Source organism: Mya arenaria, chromosome 6 (assembly GCF_026914265.1).
Source record: "Mya arenaria isolate MELC-2E11 chromosome 6, ASM2691426v1".
In the NCBI taxonomy this organism is placed as follows: domain Eukaryota; kingdom Metazoa; phylum Mollusca; class Bivalvia; order Myida; family Myidae; genus Mya; species Mya arenaria.
The window spans coordinates 24,519,527-24,533,877 of record NC_069127.1 but is presented as its reverse complement, the minus strand read 5'-3'; the positions used below and the strand labels follow the sequence as shown (position 1 = coordinate 24,533,877).

The 14,351-nt window shown below is 37.4% G+C and overlaps 1 protein-coding gene and 13 non-coding genes across 14 annotated transcripts; 4 read left to right on the top strand and 10 right to left on the bottom strand.

Annotated features, from left to right (window-relative positions):
* Positions 1-477: 477 nt before the first annotated feature.
* Trnav-cac (transfer RNA valine (anticodon CAC)) lies at positions 478-550 on the bottom strand. The gene has a single exon. It is a non-coding gene; the product is annotated as a tRNA-Val (tRNA).
* A 1,306-nt stretch (positions 551-1,856) lies between these two features.
* On the bottom strand, positions 1,857-1,929 carry Trnav-uac (transfer RNA valine (anticodon UAC)). The gene has a single exon. It is a non-coding gene; the product is annotated as a tRNA-Val (tRNA).
* A 193-nt stretch (positions 1,930-2,122) lies between these two features.
* Trnav-cac (transfer RNA valine (anticodon CAC)) lies at positions 2,123-2,195 on the bottom strand. Its single transcript has one exon. It is a non-coding gene; the product is annotated as a tRNA-Val (tRNA).
* Positions 2,196-2,558: 363 nt separating this feature from the next.
* On the top strand, positions 2,559-3,065 carry LOC128237648 (probable maltase-glucoamylase 2). Its single transcript, XM_052953240.1, has one exon. It carries the CDS (start codon positions 2,559-2,561, stop codon positions 3,063-3,065), a length of 507 nt encoding a protein of 168 aa, XP_052809200.1.
* Positions 3,066-3,577: 512 nt separating this feature from the next.
* On the bottom strand, positions 3,578-3,650 carry Trnav-aac (transfer RNA valine (anticodon AAC)). The gene has a single exon. It is a non-coding gene; the product is annotated as a tRNA-Val (tRNA).
* Positions 3,651-3,842: 192 nt separating this feature from the next.
* Trnav-cac (transfer RNA valine (anticodon CAC)) lies at positions 3,843-3,915 on the bottom strand. Its single transcript has one exon. It is a non-coding gene; the product is annotated as a tRNA-Val (tRNA).
* Positions 3,916-7,174: 3,259 nt separating this feature from the next.
* Trnav-uac (transfer RNA valine (anticodon UAC)) lies at positions 7,175-7,247 on the bottom strand. The gene has a single exon. It is a non-coding gene; the product is annotated as a tRNA-Val (tRNA).
* A 506-nt stretch (positions 7,248-7,753) lies between these two features.
* Positions 7,754-7,826, bottom strand: Trnav-aac (transfer RNA valine (anticodon AAC)). Its single transcript has one exon. It is a non-coding gene; the product is annotated as a tRNA-Val (tRNA).
* Positions 7,827-8,021: 195 nt separating this feature from the next.
* Trnav-cac (transfer RNA valine (anticodon CAC)) lies at positions 8,022-8,094 on the bottom strand. The gene has a single exon. It is a non-coding gene; the product is annotated as a tRNA-Val (tRNA).
* A 1,546-nt stretch (positions 8,095-9,640) lies between these two features.
* On the bottom strand, positions 9,641-9,713 carry Trnav-uac (transfer RNA valine (anticodon UAC)). Its single transcript has one exon. It is a non-coding gene; the product is annotated as a tRNA-Val (tRNA).
* Positions 9,714-11,129: 1,416 nt separating this feature from the next.
* On the bottom strand, positions 11,130-11,202 carry Trnav-uac (transfer RNA valine (anticodon UAC)). Its single transcript has one exon. It is a non-coding gene; the product is annotated as a tRNA-Val (tRNA).
* Positions 11,203-13,322: 2,120 nt separating this feature from the next.
* Positions 13,323-13,395, top strand: Trnav-cac (transfer RNA valine (anticodon CAC)). Its single transcript has one exon. It is a non-coding gene; the product is annotated as a tRNA-Val (tRNA).
* A 79-nt stretch (positions 13,396-13,474) lies between these two features.
* Positions 13,475-13,547, top strand: Trnav-aac (transfer RNA valine (anticodon AAC)). The gene has a single exon. It is a non-coding gene; the product is annotated as a tRNA-Val (tRNA).
* Positions 13,548-14,199: 652 nt separating this feature from the next.
* On the top strand, positions 14,200-14,272 carry Trnav-uac (transfer RNA valine (anticodon UAC)). Its single transcript has one exon. It is a non-coding gene; the product is annotated as a tRNA-Val (tRNA).
* The last annotated feature ends 79 nt before the right edge of the window (positions 14,273-14,351 follow it).

The following is a 14,351-nucleotide window of genomic DNA, read 5'->3' as shown; positions in this document are numbered from 1 at the left end:
GTTGATGTATTGACTGTCTTGAATCATATCATGGTCAAGTTCACCGTGAAAAAAGGGAACCTTAAGTAGCGTGCGTATAAGTGATTGACGTTGATATTGATCCGCAAGCTGTTTATTGCACGGTGCTACTGGTTACCGTTCTATTATATACGAACAACAAAGTAAACACCCTCCAATATAAAAAAGTCAACATAATAAAGTAACATTTCATCAAAAATAAACATCTTTATCACCCAGGACCTTCTGCGTGTTAAGCAGACGTGATAACCACTACACTACGGAACCCCATGAGTCATTTTATTTAGTACTAGCTTTTAAATGAATTGGATTTCAATATAATGCATGGAAGATTACAATCATGTTCAAAACAGTGCATAGAATTCTTGTATGCATTACATTTTCATGATGTTTTAAATTCAATGTTATTTCAGACCATACATTTCAAGTTTGTGTTATATATTAAAGCAAAACAAATATTGGTTCCGCTGGGGCTCGAACCCAGGACCTCTCGCGTGTGAAGCGAGCGTGATAACCACTACACTACGGAACCGGTGAGACACGAATGGAATTATGTACTATTTACTAAATCCACGTTTTCATAAAAATGGCCAACAAGCTAAAGTCAAGATTCCCCTCGTCCCAAATTTGATATATAACTTTTCTTGCCATCTTCGGATACTATTTATCACATACATCTATAGGGAGCCATTTAAACAAGACTCCTAGGAGCGATTACGCACTGTTTTCACAAGCGAAACCGGGGTGTGTGTGTGGGGGGGGGGGGGGTGTGCGCACCGATCCAAGTTTAGTTTGTATTTCAATACAGGAGTATCAAGTAAAACAATACGCCAAAACTGCACCTCTTGGGACTAAAAATTGTTAAAATTTTCGTGTTCGTTTGGGAGTACGCCTCACCCCCTCCCTCACTAAAAACCAAATGGTTTTCGGTTCTGAGGGAGCAAGCCGAAAGGTTACTCCCGCCTACGTTCCGCCGCCTCTTATGTCAAATCCTTCATCCGATCCAGGTTTAAAACCTCATCAGTCATAATAAATTGCTCCAATGGTACTTGATGAAACGATTCCCAATTGTTTAATATTGCACAGTTAACAATATATGTTTTCGTGCATTCAATACTTCTTGTATGAGAACGGTAACCAGTAGAAGGCCCTCCTACCGTGCAATAAAAATAACGCATGCGGATAAAGTACAATAGTGTTTTTTATATACGCAAGCCAATAAGTACATTGAACGCTGTCTTTGACAATATGTTATTGTGACTGAACTCCTACCATGCAATTATACGCGTGTGTTGATCAAATACGGTTTTAAATATACGCACGCCAATCGTTATTTTGAACGCTGTGCGTGACAATGTCATAGTGACTGCACCCACTACTAGAGTTATTGAAATAAAACAAGAGCGTCGAGCGCAAGTTGTGTATAATTCATATTATGAGGACAGAGGGTGTAGTTATTGTTTTGTATCATATCATGGTCAAGTTCACTACGAAATAAGCGAACGGTAAGTAGCGTGCCTATAAGTTCATTGCGTTGGACTTTATATGTTCGCTGTTAATTGCACGATACTATCGGCTACAGTTCTTATATATAACATGATATAAACGAAAACAAAGAAATCACTATCCAATGTCAAAACCGTCACCGTCCTTAAGTATATTTTCATGAAAGTTTCTATTTAAGGATAATCAAGATCTTTATCTATCACTAGCATCATCATCACCTTATCATCGCCACCACCAACGCCATCAAACCCATCGTTTAAATCGCCGGGAGACAAATGAGTAAACTTTAGAACTGTATATTTATACAAGTCAATCAGTAAAAGTACAAAAACTGGTTCCGCTGGGGCTCGAACCCAGGACCTTCTGCGTGTAAAGCAGACGTGATAACCACTACACTACAGAACCCGATTAGTATGATCTGTAAATAATACATATTGATTACATTTGAATTTAACATTCTGCAAAGTATAGCACTGTGATTAGATGCAAAACAGTTTATAAATACTTTTAGCACTGCCTTTTTTTTATTGTATTTCAAATCGAATGTTTTTTCTGAGTCATATATTTAAGTTTCTGTTATGAAAATGTAACATTACACTGGTTCCGCTGGGGCTCGAACCCAGGACCTCTCGCGTGTGAAGCGAGCGTGATAACCACTACACTACGGAACCGATGTGGCAAAAAGGAAAACATGTACAATCTCTCATACAAAGTCAATATATTGAATATGTTATAGTGACTGCGCCCACTTCTCAATTTATTGAAATTCAACACGAGCGCAGAGCGCAAGTCATGTATAATCTATATAATGAGGGCAGGGGTGTAGTAACTGTTTTATACCACATTATGGTCAAGTTCACCATGAAATAAGCACACAATAATTAAGTAGTATGCGAAAGAGGTAATAGCTCTGAACTTTATCTGGTCGCTGCTTATTGCACGGTACTACTGGTTACAGTTCTCATATATATGATATAAACGAAAACGAACACTTACCAATATCAAAAACAGTCATCATCCTCAAGTACAATTTTATGAAAGCTTCTACTAAAAGAAAATCAAGATCTTCATCTATTATTACCATCATCACCACCACCAACGCCACCACACCAATCATCACCATCACCAACGCCACCACACCAATCATCACCACCACCAACGCCAACACAACAATCATCACCACCACCAACGCCACCACACCAATCATCACCACCACCAACGCCAACACACCAATCATCACCACCACCAACGCCAACACACCAATCATCACCACCACCAAAGCCACCACACCAATCATCACCACAAACAACGCAACCAAAACAATCATCACCACCACCAACGCAACCACACCAATCATCACCACCACCAACGCCACCACAACAATCATCACCACCACCAACGCCACCACACCAATCATCACCACCACCAACGCCAACACAACAATCATCACCACCACCAACGCCACCACAACAATCATCATCACCACCAACGCCACCACAACAATCATAAACATCGCCAGGAGACAGATCAGCAAACTTTAGAACTGTTTTTTTTAGAAAATTAAAACTACTGGTTCCGCTGGGGCTCATATATATATGTGTGTGTGTGTGTGTGTGTGCGTGTGTGTGTGTGTGCGTGCGTGCGTGCGTGCGTGCGTGTGTGTGTGTGTGCATTTAATTTGAATTTAAAATTCTGCGTAGTATAACACAAATTCAATAATTAGATGCAAAATGTACGGAAATAAACGGACCATAAGTAGTGTGCGTTTAAGTAATTGACGTTGATATTGATCCGCACGCTGTTTAGTGCACGGTGCTACTGGTTACCATTCTGATATATACGGAAAAAAACAACAAAGTTAACATTCTCCAATATCAAAACAGTTAACATAATTAAACTCAAAAGCTTCAACTTAAAGATAATCAACATCTCTGTACATCACTACCATTATTACCAACGACGCCACCACGTCCTTATCATCATGGTGACAAATGTAGGTAAAATTTCGAACTCTATTTTTATACAAATAACTTAAGCAACATAAACAAAAAACTGGTTCCGCTGGGGCTCGAACCCAGGACCTTCTGCGTGTTAAGCAGACGTGATAACCACTACACTACGGAACCCCATGTGTATACCTACTTGACTTAGTAGATATTAATTGAATTTGATTTCAAAATTATGCATGGTATGAGTAGAACATCATGTGCAAAACTGCATGCAATTCTTTTGTGTATTACATATTTATTTATATTGAATTAAAAGTTGTTTCAGACCATATATTTAAAGTTTGTGTTATAAATTATAGCAAAATATATTGGTTCCGCTGGGGCTCGAACCCAGGACCTCTCGCGTGTGAAGCGAGCGTGATAACCACTACACTACGGAACCGATGTCACAACATAAGCAATATGTACAATCTAATAAATTTAAGTTGTAATACAAATGGCCAACAGGCTACCTCTTGTCCCAAATTTGATATTTATCTTTTCTTGCAATCTTTGGAGACTATCTCACGCCGGGTAATCATTGGAGCCATAACATTTTGTTATGTGTTGAAACTGCTCCAACGCGTCTTCCGTTATAGTGCCAATGAGTGGAATCTGGATGTAAACAGTGAGTATGGTTTCTTATTTTTTATTTTTAAAGGTTTATACGAGTAAATAAAAAAAATGGAGAATGTAGTTTCATATAGGAATAGCCATGAGTTGTTCTAAAGGTAAAAGTTCTGAATAAAATTTAATATCTGATCGTCTAGAACTTGCATAACTTGCTAGACGTAAGTGTTGACAACGTAAAAATCTGGATTTTCGTGAGAATTGTTCACATACCTTAGGTTTAAGTATTTTCTTTACATGTGTGTGGCTTTTTTATTGACAAAAGGTTGCCGCGTTACAAATTTTGGAACTTTATTTGTTATACTTGCTGCACTACGCCCGATTTTCTGAACGTTGTGGTGCTCATGAATAGTAATTTAGTAGGAAACGAATTGTGAAAAAACTGTAGCAATTTGATAACATGCAAATTAATAATGAACTGAATTAATATCATTTTCGATCTTTTAAAAGTATGACCAACTACTACACTGCTTCGGGGACTTTAAGGTTCATTTTGTGTCTAATAAATTAATACTTAAAAGCAAATGATCGTCGTAATTCCAATTCTGTATTTCCAGGTATTATAAGGCAAAAATCTAACGATTGTGTTTATATATTTTCAGATGGGTGCCTTTAAAGGGAAAAAGAGGCGGGTATATTCATTAAAGACACCAATCTGAAAATATGTAAACACAATCGTTAGATTTTTGTCTTTAAATACCTGAAAATACATACTTAGAATTACGACGACCATTTGCTATTAAATAGTAATTTATTAGACACAAAATGAACCTTAAAGTCCCCGAAGCAGTGTGGTAGTAGGTCATACTTTAAAAAGATCGAAAATGATATTAATTCAGTTAATTGTTAATTTTCATGTTATGAAATTGCTTCAGTTTTTTCACAATTCGTTTCCTACTAAATTACTATTCATGAGCACCACAACGTTCAGAAAATCGGGCGTAGTGCAGCAAGTATAACAAATAAAGTTCCAAAATTTGTAACGCGGCAACCTTTTGTCAATAAAAAAGCCACACACATGTAAAGAAAATGCTTAAACCTAAGGTATGTGAACAATTCTCACGAAAATCCAGATTTTCACGTTGTCAACACTAACGTCTAGCAAGTTATGCAAGTTCTAGACGATCAGATATTAAATTTTTTTCAGAACTTTTACCTTTAGAACAGCTCATGGCCATTCCTATATGGAACTATACATTCTCCATTTTTTTTTAATTTACTCGTATAAACCTCTAAAAATGAAAAATAAGAAACCATACTCACTGTTTACATCCAGATTCCACTCATTGGCACTATAATGGAAGACGCGTTGGAGCATTTTCAACACATAACAAAATGTTATGGCTGCAATGATTACCCGCCATGTATCTATCACATATATCTATAGGGGGACATTTTAACAAGATTTCTAGGAATTATCATACACTGTTTCACTAGCGAGTCCAGGGCACCGCCTCCTAAAATCATCCAAGTTTACTTTTTATTTCAATACAGGAGACATAAAGTAATAAAACACGCCCCAAATGAACCACGTCGGACTAAAAAGTGTTAAAATTTTCATTGCAATTATACGCGTGTGTTGATCATATACGATTTTAAATATACGCACACTACTTAGTATAATGAAAGCTGTCCATGACATTATGTTATAGTGACTGCACGTACTGCCATAGTTATTGAAATTAAACACGAGCGCAGAGCGCGAGTTGTGTATAATTTATATTATGTGGGCAGTGGGTTTAGTAACTCTTTCATACCATATCATGGTCAAGTTCACTATGAAATAAGGGAACCATAAGAAGCGTGCGTGTAATGAACCAGTCATTTGTAACCACGCCCCTCCCCCAGGTCCGGGGAATAGCGGGGACTTTGACTTTCGGTCCAGCCAAGCCCGGGCAAAATCTCCACCCTGCGGGGACGATCTGCTGGTACCTAGACCCTAGATAATGCCAATTTTCCGCTATATTTGGCGTGAAGACAAAACCACCGTAGTCACCCTGCACTGCGGGGCTACCTGGAAGGTAAAAACACGGCCCATTTCCCCGGCTATCCCCGGTATACCCCCGGACCTGGGGGGCCGTGGTTACAATTGACTGGTGCATAAGTGAATGACGTTGAACTATATCTGTTTGCTGCTTATTGTACTGTTCTACTGATAACCGTTCTTATTTATGATATAAATGAAAACAAAGAAAACACTCCTATTAAAAACAGTTACCAACCTCAAGTATATTTTATGAAAGATACTTCTTACAGGTAATCAAGATCTTTGCTTATCACTAGCATCATCATCACCAACGCAATCAAACACATCTTAAATAAGCAAAAGTACAAATACTTGCTCCGCTGAGGGTCGAACCGAGGACCTTCTGCATGTAAAGCAGCCGTGATAACAACTACACTACGGAACCCGATTAATATGATATAAAAGTAATACCTATTTGTTACATTTGAATTTACTTTCTGCGAAGTATTACACTGTGATTAGATGCAAAACAGTTTATAGATCCTTGACCATATGTAATAGTGACTGGGCTCCTACAGTGTAATTATGAGCGTATTTCGATCAAATACCAATATACGCATGTTCTTATGTATGATAAAAAAAGAAAATAATACTGCTAAATATCAAAAACAGTCACCATCCAGTAGCGGATTCAGGGGGAGGGGCGCATCCGGATGAGCGCCCCCCCCCCCTTTCTCATACTTTATACAAAGTAAATTTCGGTTCTGTTAGCGGGGCGCAAGACAAAAGGTTACACCCTTACTTATGCCCCCTTTAACGTAAAATCCTAAATCCGCCCTGACATCCTCAAGTACAACGCCATGAACGCATCTACTAAAAGAGAATCAAGATCTTTGTCTCTATCAGTACCATCGTTACCACCTTTTCACCATCACCACCATCCCCACTGCCAGCACACCCTTCCCCACTGCCAACGATGGGCGTCGTCGTTAACATCGCCGGAAGACAAATTAGTTACTTCAGAATTATATTGTTTGACAAATAAAAAGTAAAAATAAAGAAACATTGGTTCCGCTGGGGCTCGAACCCAGGACCTTCTGCGTGTAAAGCAGACGTGATAACCACTACACTACGGAACCCGATATGATGTGGTATGTAAGTAATATATATATATATATATATATATATATATATATATATATATATATATATATATATATATATATATATATATATATATATATATGTGTGTACATTTGATTTGAATTTTAAATTCTGTGTAGTATAACACAAAGTCAATAATTAGATGCAAAATATACGGAAATAAACGGACCATAAGTAGTGTGCGTTTAAGTAATTGACGTTGATATTGATCCGCACGCTGTTTAGTGCACGGTGCTACTGGTTACCATTCTGATATATACGGAATAAAACAACAAAGTTTACATTCTCCAATATCAAAACAGTTAACATAATTAAACTCAAGTTCCCTCAAAGCTTCAACTTAAAGATAATCAACATCTCTGTACATCACTACCATTATTACCAACGACGCCACCACGTCCTTATCATCATGCTGACAAAGGTAGGTAAACTTTCGAACTCTATTTTTATACAAATATCTTAAGCAACATAAACAAAAAACTGGTTCCGCTGGGGCTCGAACCCAGGACCTTCTGCGTGTTAAGCAGACGTGATAACCACTACACTACGGAACCCTATGTGTATACCTACTTGACTTACTAGATATTAATTGAATTTGATTTCAAAATTATGCATGGTATGAGTAGAACATCATGTGCAAAACTGCATGCAATTCTTTTGTGTATTACATATTATTTATTTATATTGAATTAAAAGTTGTTTCAAACCATATATTTAAAGTTTGTGTTATAAATTATAGCAAAATATATTGGTTCCGCTGGGGCTCGAACCCAGGACCTCTCGCGTGTGAAGCGAGCGTGATAACCACTACACTACGGAACCGATGTCGCATCGTAAGCAATATGTACAATCTGATAAATTTAAGTTGTAATACAAATGGCCAACAGGCTACCTCTTGTCCCAAATTTGATATTTATCTTTTCTTGCAATCTTTGGAGACTATCTAACGCCGGGTAATCATTGGAGCCATAACATTTTGTTATGTGTTGAAACTGCTCCAACGCGTCTTCCGTTATAGTGCCAATGAGTGGAATCTGGATGTAAACAGTGAGTATGATTTCTTATTTTTTATTTTTAGAGGTTTATACGAGTAAATTAAAAAAAAATGGAGAATGTAGTTTCATATAGGAATAGCCATGAGTTGTTCTAAAGGTAAAAGTTCTGAATAAAATTTAATATCTGATCGTCTAGAACTTGCATAACTTGCTAGACGTTAGTGTTGCCAACGTAAAAATCTGGATTTTCGTGAGAATTGTTCACATACCTTAGGTTTAAGTATTTTCTTTACATGTGTGTGGCTTTTTTATTGACAAAAGGTTGCCGCGTTACAAATTTTAGATCTTTGGTTGTTATACTTGCTGCACTATGCTCGATTTTCTGAACGTTGTGGTGCAAATGAATAGGTTGTGGTGCTCATGAATAGTAATTTAGTAGGAAACGAATTGTGAAAAAAAACTGTAGCAATTTGATAACATGCAAATTAACAATTACCTGAATTAATATCATTTTCGATCTTTTAAAAGTATGACCAACTACCACACTGCTTCGGGGACTTTAAGCTTCATTTTGTGTCTAATAAATTAATACCTAAAAGCAAATGATCGTCGTAATTCCAATTCTGTATTTCCAGATATTATAAGGCAAAAATCTAACGATTGTGTTTATATATTTTCAGATGGGTGCCTTTAAAGGGAAAAAGAGGCGGGTATATTTATGTCGAGAAAAAAATCACTCCGTAGCTCAAAATTTGTAAGAAAAGTATTTTACAGTCAATCACCTAAATTAACAAGCACTCCCTTGTCATCTCAGAAAAAAAGATTCCTTCGTTTGCATTGGATGATTTCTCTTTTGTGGGTAGATAATTCAGCATGTAATATCGGCGAAAGAAACCGTGCTCGTTTAGTAACTACTAGTATCTTTTTTCAATGCTGCAAGGGAGGAATCTTTTTTTCTAAGATAGCAAGGGAGTGCTTGTTTATTTAAGTGAAGACAAAACCACCGTAGTCACCCTGCACTGGGGGCCTCCAGGAAGGTAAAACACGACCCATTTCTCCGGCTATCACCGGTATACCCCCGGACCTGGGGGGCCGTGGTTACAATTGACTGGTGCATAAGTGAATAACGTTGAACTATATCTGTTTGCTGCTTATTGTACTGTTCTGCTAATAACCGTTCTTATATATGATATAAACGAAAACAAAGAAAACACTCCTTCTATTAAAAACATTTACCAACCTCAAGTATATTTTATGAAAGCTTCTTCTTACAGGTAATCAAGATCTTTGCCTATGACTTGCATCCTCATCACCTTATCATCACATTCACCAACGCCATCAAACCCATCGTTAATACGCAAAAGTGCAACTACTGGTTCCGCTGGGGCTCGAACCCAGGACCTTCTGCGTGTAAAGCAGACGTGATAACCACTACACTACGGAACCCACATAGTATGCTATAAAAGTAGTCCAAATTATTGTACGTTTACGGATTTTTTTTACGTTTTTTTGATATGGCAAATCCTTCACGTACAAATTGTTTAGTATCAAAATTGGGTAGTTATTCCGATTGGGATTTCGGGTTAAAGCATTTAACATGTAAAAAATATCATAAAAACAAGAAATATTACCAGATTATGTTATTTTATATCAGTTCCTTGCATAAAAATGTCATATTCTACGAATAAATATGAGTTTGACGTGTTTTTTTTTCCATTTCTTGCTGTCTAAACATAGCGATATATACATGAAGGGCACCTGCAAGGCTTCCTGGCACAATTTTTAAACAATCGGAACATTTCGGCCATGGCCAAGTTGTTACGATTGTATTTACGAGGTCTATCTCGAAGCTTGTCGGAGGTGGCCGAGTTATTACGATTGGGTCGAGTTGATCCGCTTGGCATTATTGTTGTCTGTGTTAGTCAACTTTCGTTTTATTGGAAAGGTAAATAATGTGTTTAAATGCATTAAATGTTTGTTTTATGCAAAATAACTTCTCACTTACATGGTCAAATATGAATATAAACCTTTATGATCAATTTAAACCATAAAATACTACACTTAATACAATTTCAATATTTTTCAAAACACCCCCGGTTTCTGCACATTCCCGTTTAGACGTCAGGGATGGGAAGAATCCCGTATAACACGGCTATAATTTTAGACTAGATATGAAAGTAATTCATATTTGTTACATTTGAATATACATTTTGCGAAGTATAACAATGTGATTAGATGCAAAACAGTTCATAGATCCTTGACCATATGTAATAGTGACTGAGCTCCTACAGTCTAATTATTAGCGTATTTCGATCAAATACCAATATACGCATGTTCTTATGTATGATATAAAAAGAAAATAACACTTCTAAATATCAAAAACAGTCACCATCCAGTAGCGGATTCAGGGGGAGGAGCGCATCCGGATGAGCGCCCCCCTTTCTCATACTTTATACCAAATAAATTTCGGTTCTGTTAGCGGGGCGCAAGACAAAAGGTTACACCCTAACTTATGCCCCCTCTAACGCAATCTCATTAAAATCAGATCCTCAATACACTCTCACGACATTACGCTACGTACATAACGTAATGAAATGAAGTGAACGTCACAATATGATTTTAATGAGATTGCCTCTTAACGTAAAATCCTAAATCCGCCCTGACATCCTCAAGTACAACGCCATGAACGCGTCTACTAAAAGAGAATAAAGATCTTTGTCTATCAGTACCATCGTTACCACCTTATCACCATCACCACTATCCCCACTGCCAACACAACCATCCTTAACATCGCCGGGAGACAAATTAGTAACTTTAGGACTAAATTGTTTGACAAATAAATAAGTAAAAATAAAGATACACTGGTTCCGCTGGGGCTGGAACCCAGGACCTTCTGCGTGTAAAGCAGAAGTGATAACCACTACACTACGGAACCCGATATGTTGTGGTATGTAAGAAATTTAATGTACACACACACACGCACGCACGCACGCACGCACGCGCGCGCGCGATAGTTCTGCGTAGTATAACACAAATTCAATAATTAGATGCAAAACTTAGCAATGCTTACTGAACGAAAAATGCTCGTCGGATTATTGATGAAAAGGCCCAACGTGTATAAAATACTTTGTTTTAAATCACAAGCGCAGCTGGTGTATTAACTGTGTTGTACCATATCGCGGTCGTTCTGATATATACGAAAAATCAAAGAAAATTTTTCTCCAATATCAAAAACAGTTAAGATATTAATTAAGTACAAATCGATCAAAGCCACTACGTTAAGAGAATCAATATCTTTGTCTATCACTACCATCATCACCAACGGGGGTCGCCGTCACACAAATCCTTATCATCACCAGCACCAACGCCGCTATCGTAGCCTTTTTGTCATGCGCCCCTCACTCAGAACCGAAATTTATTTGGTTAAATGTTTGGGGGCACTCAGGGGGAGGTTGGGGGCACTCACCCTCGAAATTTTTAATTATTGCTAATCCAAAATGGCGCATTTTATTACTAGGATATCCTATATGGGATTAGAAAGTAAACTAGGATGATTTAAGGGGAAGGGAGTTGCGCACCAGCGCCAGGTCCCTTCACCTGAATCCGCTAGTGGATGGTGACTGTTGTTTGTTTATATTTAAGAGTGCGCAAGAAAAATGGATTGGAAAGGCCAACAAATAAAACAAAAGTTTAAACAGTTCATGTTTTATATTGTTTTGAGAATCAAACCCATTCATGAGAAAAATAGACATAATTTGCAAAATGTTATGTGGAAATAGAGAGTTGATCAAGTTCCTAGAAAGAAGATTTTATTAGATTTTGATGAAATAATATTAATTTGGGGTGGAGGGAGGACTTTGTCTTGTCTTTGTCCCGTTGGCCATTGGATTAACAAATTGAATATATTTTCTCACCCGTAATGTAGTGGTTAGCTCGCTCGCTCCCCAGCATAACCAGTATATTTCTGACTATATATAACAAAGTCTTAATATATACTCGTAGTTCAGAACAAGTTTTGGTTTAAAATACAATCACAAAGTAGCGCGAAAAATGCTATAGACATTGTTTGCATCTAACTTTAGTGTTATACTTCGCATTATGTTTAATTCAAAAGTAATGGCTATAAGCATAACAAACATATTTCATTCTTGTATACCGGACGTGTGTTTCCGGTCATGTGACCAGTGCTGGAAGAAAATATCTTACACCCCCCATGTATGTAAGTCACGCGCAACAACGCGTCGCTTCTTATTTCTTTTATTGTATTGTTTATGAAGTTTATTATGCCGTTTTAATAAAGCGCAATGGAAGATATATGTTTGGAAGATTAAAATTGAAAATAAATAATCGTAAAAAACGCGATTTTATTTATTTAAAGTTACTACGCTCTATGACGTCAGTTAACCACGTCGCACGCGCTATTTGGTGTAATTGTACAAAAGTTCGTGTTCTACGTCATTTTTTCCACAAATTGATCAATTTAAATATGCAAGAAAAATATCAATCATGTTTTTTCCGGTCCGGATAAAAAAATCCGACCCTCGGGCACGTTGCGTGGCCGGTAACTCGGCCAGCGTCGTTACCGGCTTACGCACGTGCCCTCGGGTCGGATTTTTCGAACCGTACCGGAAACACATGATATATACTTATAATATATTGGGTAGTGGTCCTCTGTTCGAGCACAAGCGCAAGCAGAATATTTGTTACTATTTATAGATTACACAAAACATATGGTTATAACGCAATAAAAAGGTATCTGTATACAGTTTTGCATTATATTATATTCGTACACATCGCAGAAGGTCAAATTCGAATTTAATTAATGTATATTACTAACGCATCATACGGGTTCCGTAGTTTAGTGGTTATCACGTCTGCTTTACGCGCAGAGGGTCCTTGGTTCGAGCCCAGATATTTGTGATAAATAGTCTCTGAAGATGGCAAGACAAGTTAAATATCAATTTTGGGACGAAGCGGGATTTTGACTTGAGCCTGTTGGCCATTTTTATGACAACGTAAATTTATATGATTTCTCATATTTCATTTTGTCATATGGGTTCCGTAGTGTAGTGGTTATCACGCTCGCTTCACACGCGAGAGGTCCTGGGTTCGAGCCCCAGCGGAACCAATATATTTTGCTATAATTTATAACACTATGCAAATAAAATTTAATTAATATCCACATGTAATACAAAAAATACACATCGGGTTCCGTAGTGTAGTGGTTATCACGTCTGCTTAACACGCAGAAGGTCCTGGGTTCGAGCCCCAGCGGAACCAGATTGTTTTCTGTTGCTAGATATTTTTAATAAAATATAGTTCTAAAGTGTATCTATCTGTCTCCCGGTGATGATAAGGATGTTTGTGGCGGCGTTGCTGATGATGGTATTTGTATGTAAAGATGTTGATTCTCTTTTAGTAGTGGTAGCTTTGATTGAATTGAACTTCATCATTATGTTTACTGTTTTAAAAACTTATACTCACATTACTTATGGTTCGCTTATTCCACGGTGAACTTGACCGTGATTTGGTTCAAGACAGTTAATACATAAACTCCGCTTGCGATTGAAATAAAACATAACTCGCGTATTGCGCTAGTGTAGAATTTCAATAACTCGGGTAGTGGGTGAAGTCGCTATAACATATTGTAGATGTTAGCGTTCATTATACTAAGTAGCGTGCGTATATTGAAGTAACGTACTTTATCAGCACAAGCTACTCATTGCACGGTAGGAGGTCTGTATACACGTTAATGGTCTGATATGAGAATAAATGAAAGGACGCATACCATAAAATGATATATAACCCTGAAACATCAATAATCCAATGAGCAATTTCTGTCCCGTTGGCATGGCTAAGTTTTGTTATTATAATGTAATGCTTCGCAGAATGTTTAATTTAAATGTTATAAGTATGTATTAATTACATATCGGGTTTCGTAGTGTAGTGTTTATCACGTCTGCTTTACACGCAGAAGGTCCTGGGTTCGAGCCCCAGCGGAACCTTGATTTTCACTTTTGCTTATTTTCTCCGTAAAACAAGTTCAGTTCTAAAATTTGCTGGTCTGGCGATGTTAACAACGGG

Coding starts and splice junctions, on each gene's coding strand:
- LOC128237648 (XM_052953240.1), top strand. CDS start 2,559: ATGAAAGCTTCTACTAAAAGAAAATCAAGATCTTCATCTATTATTACC.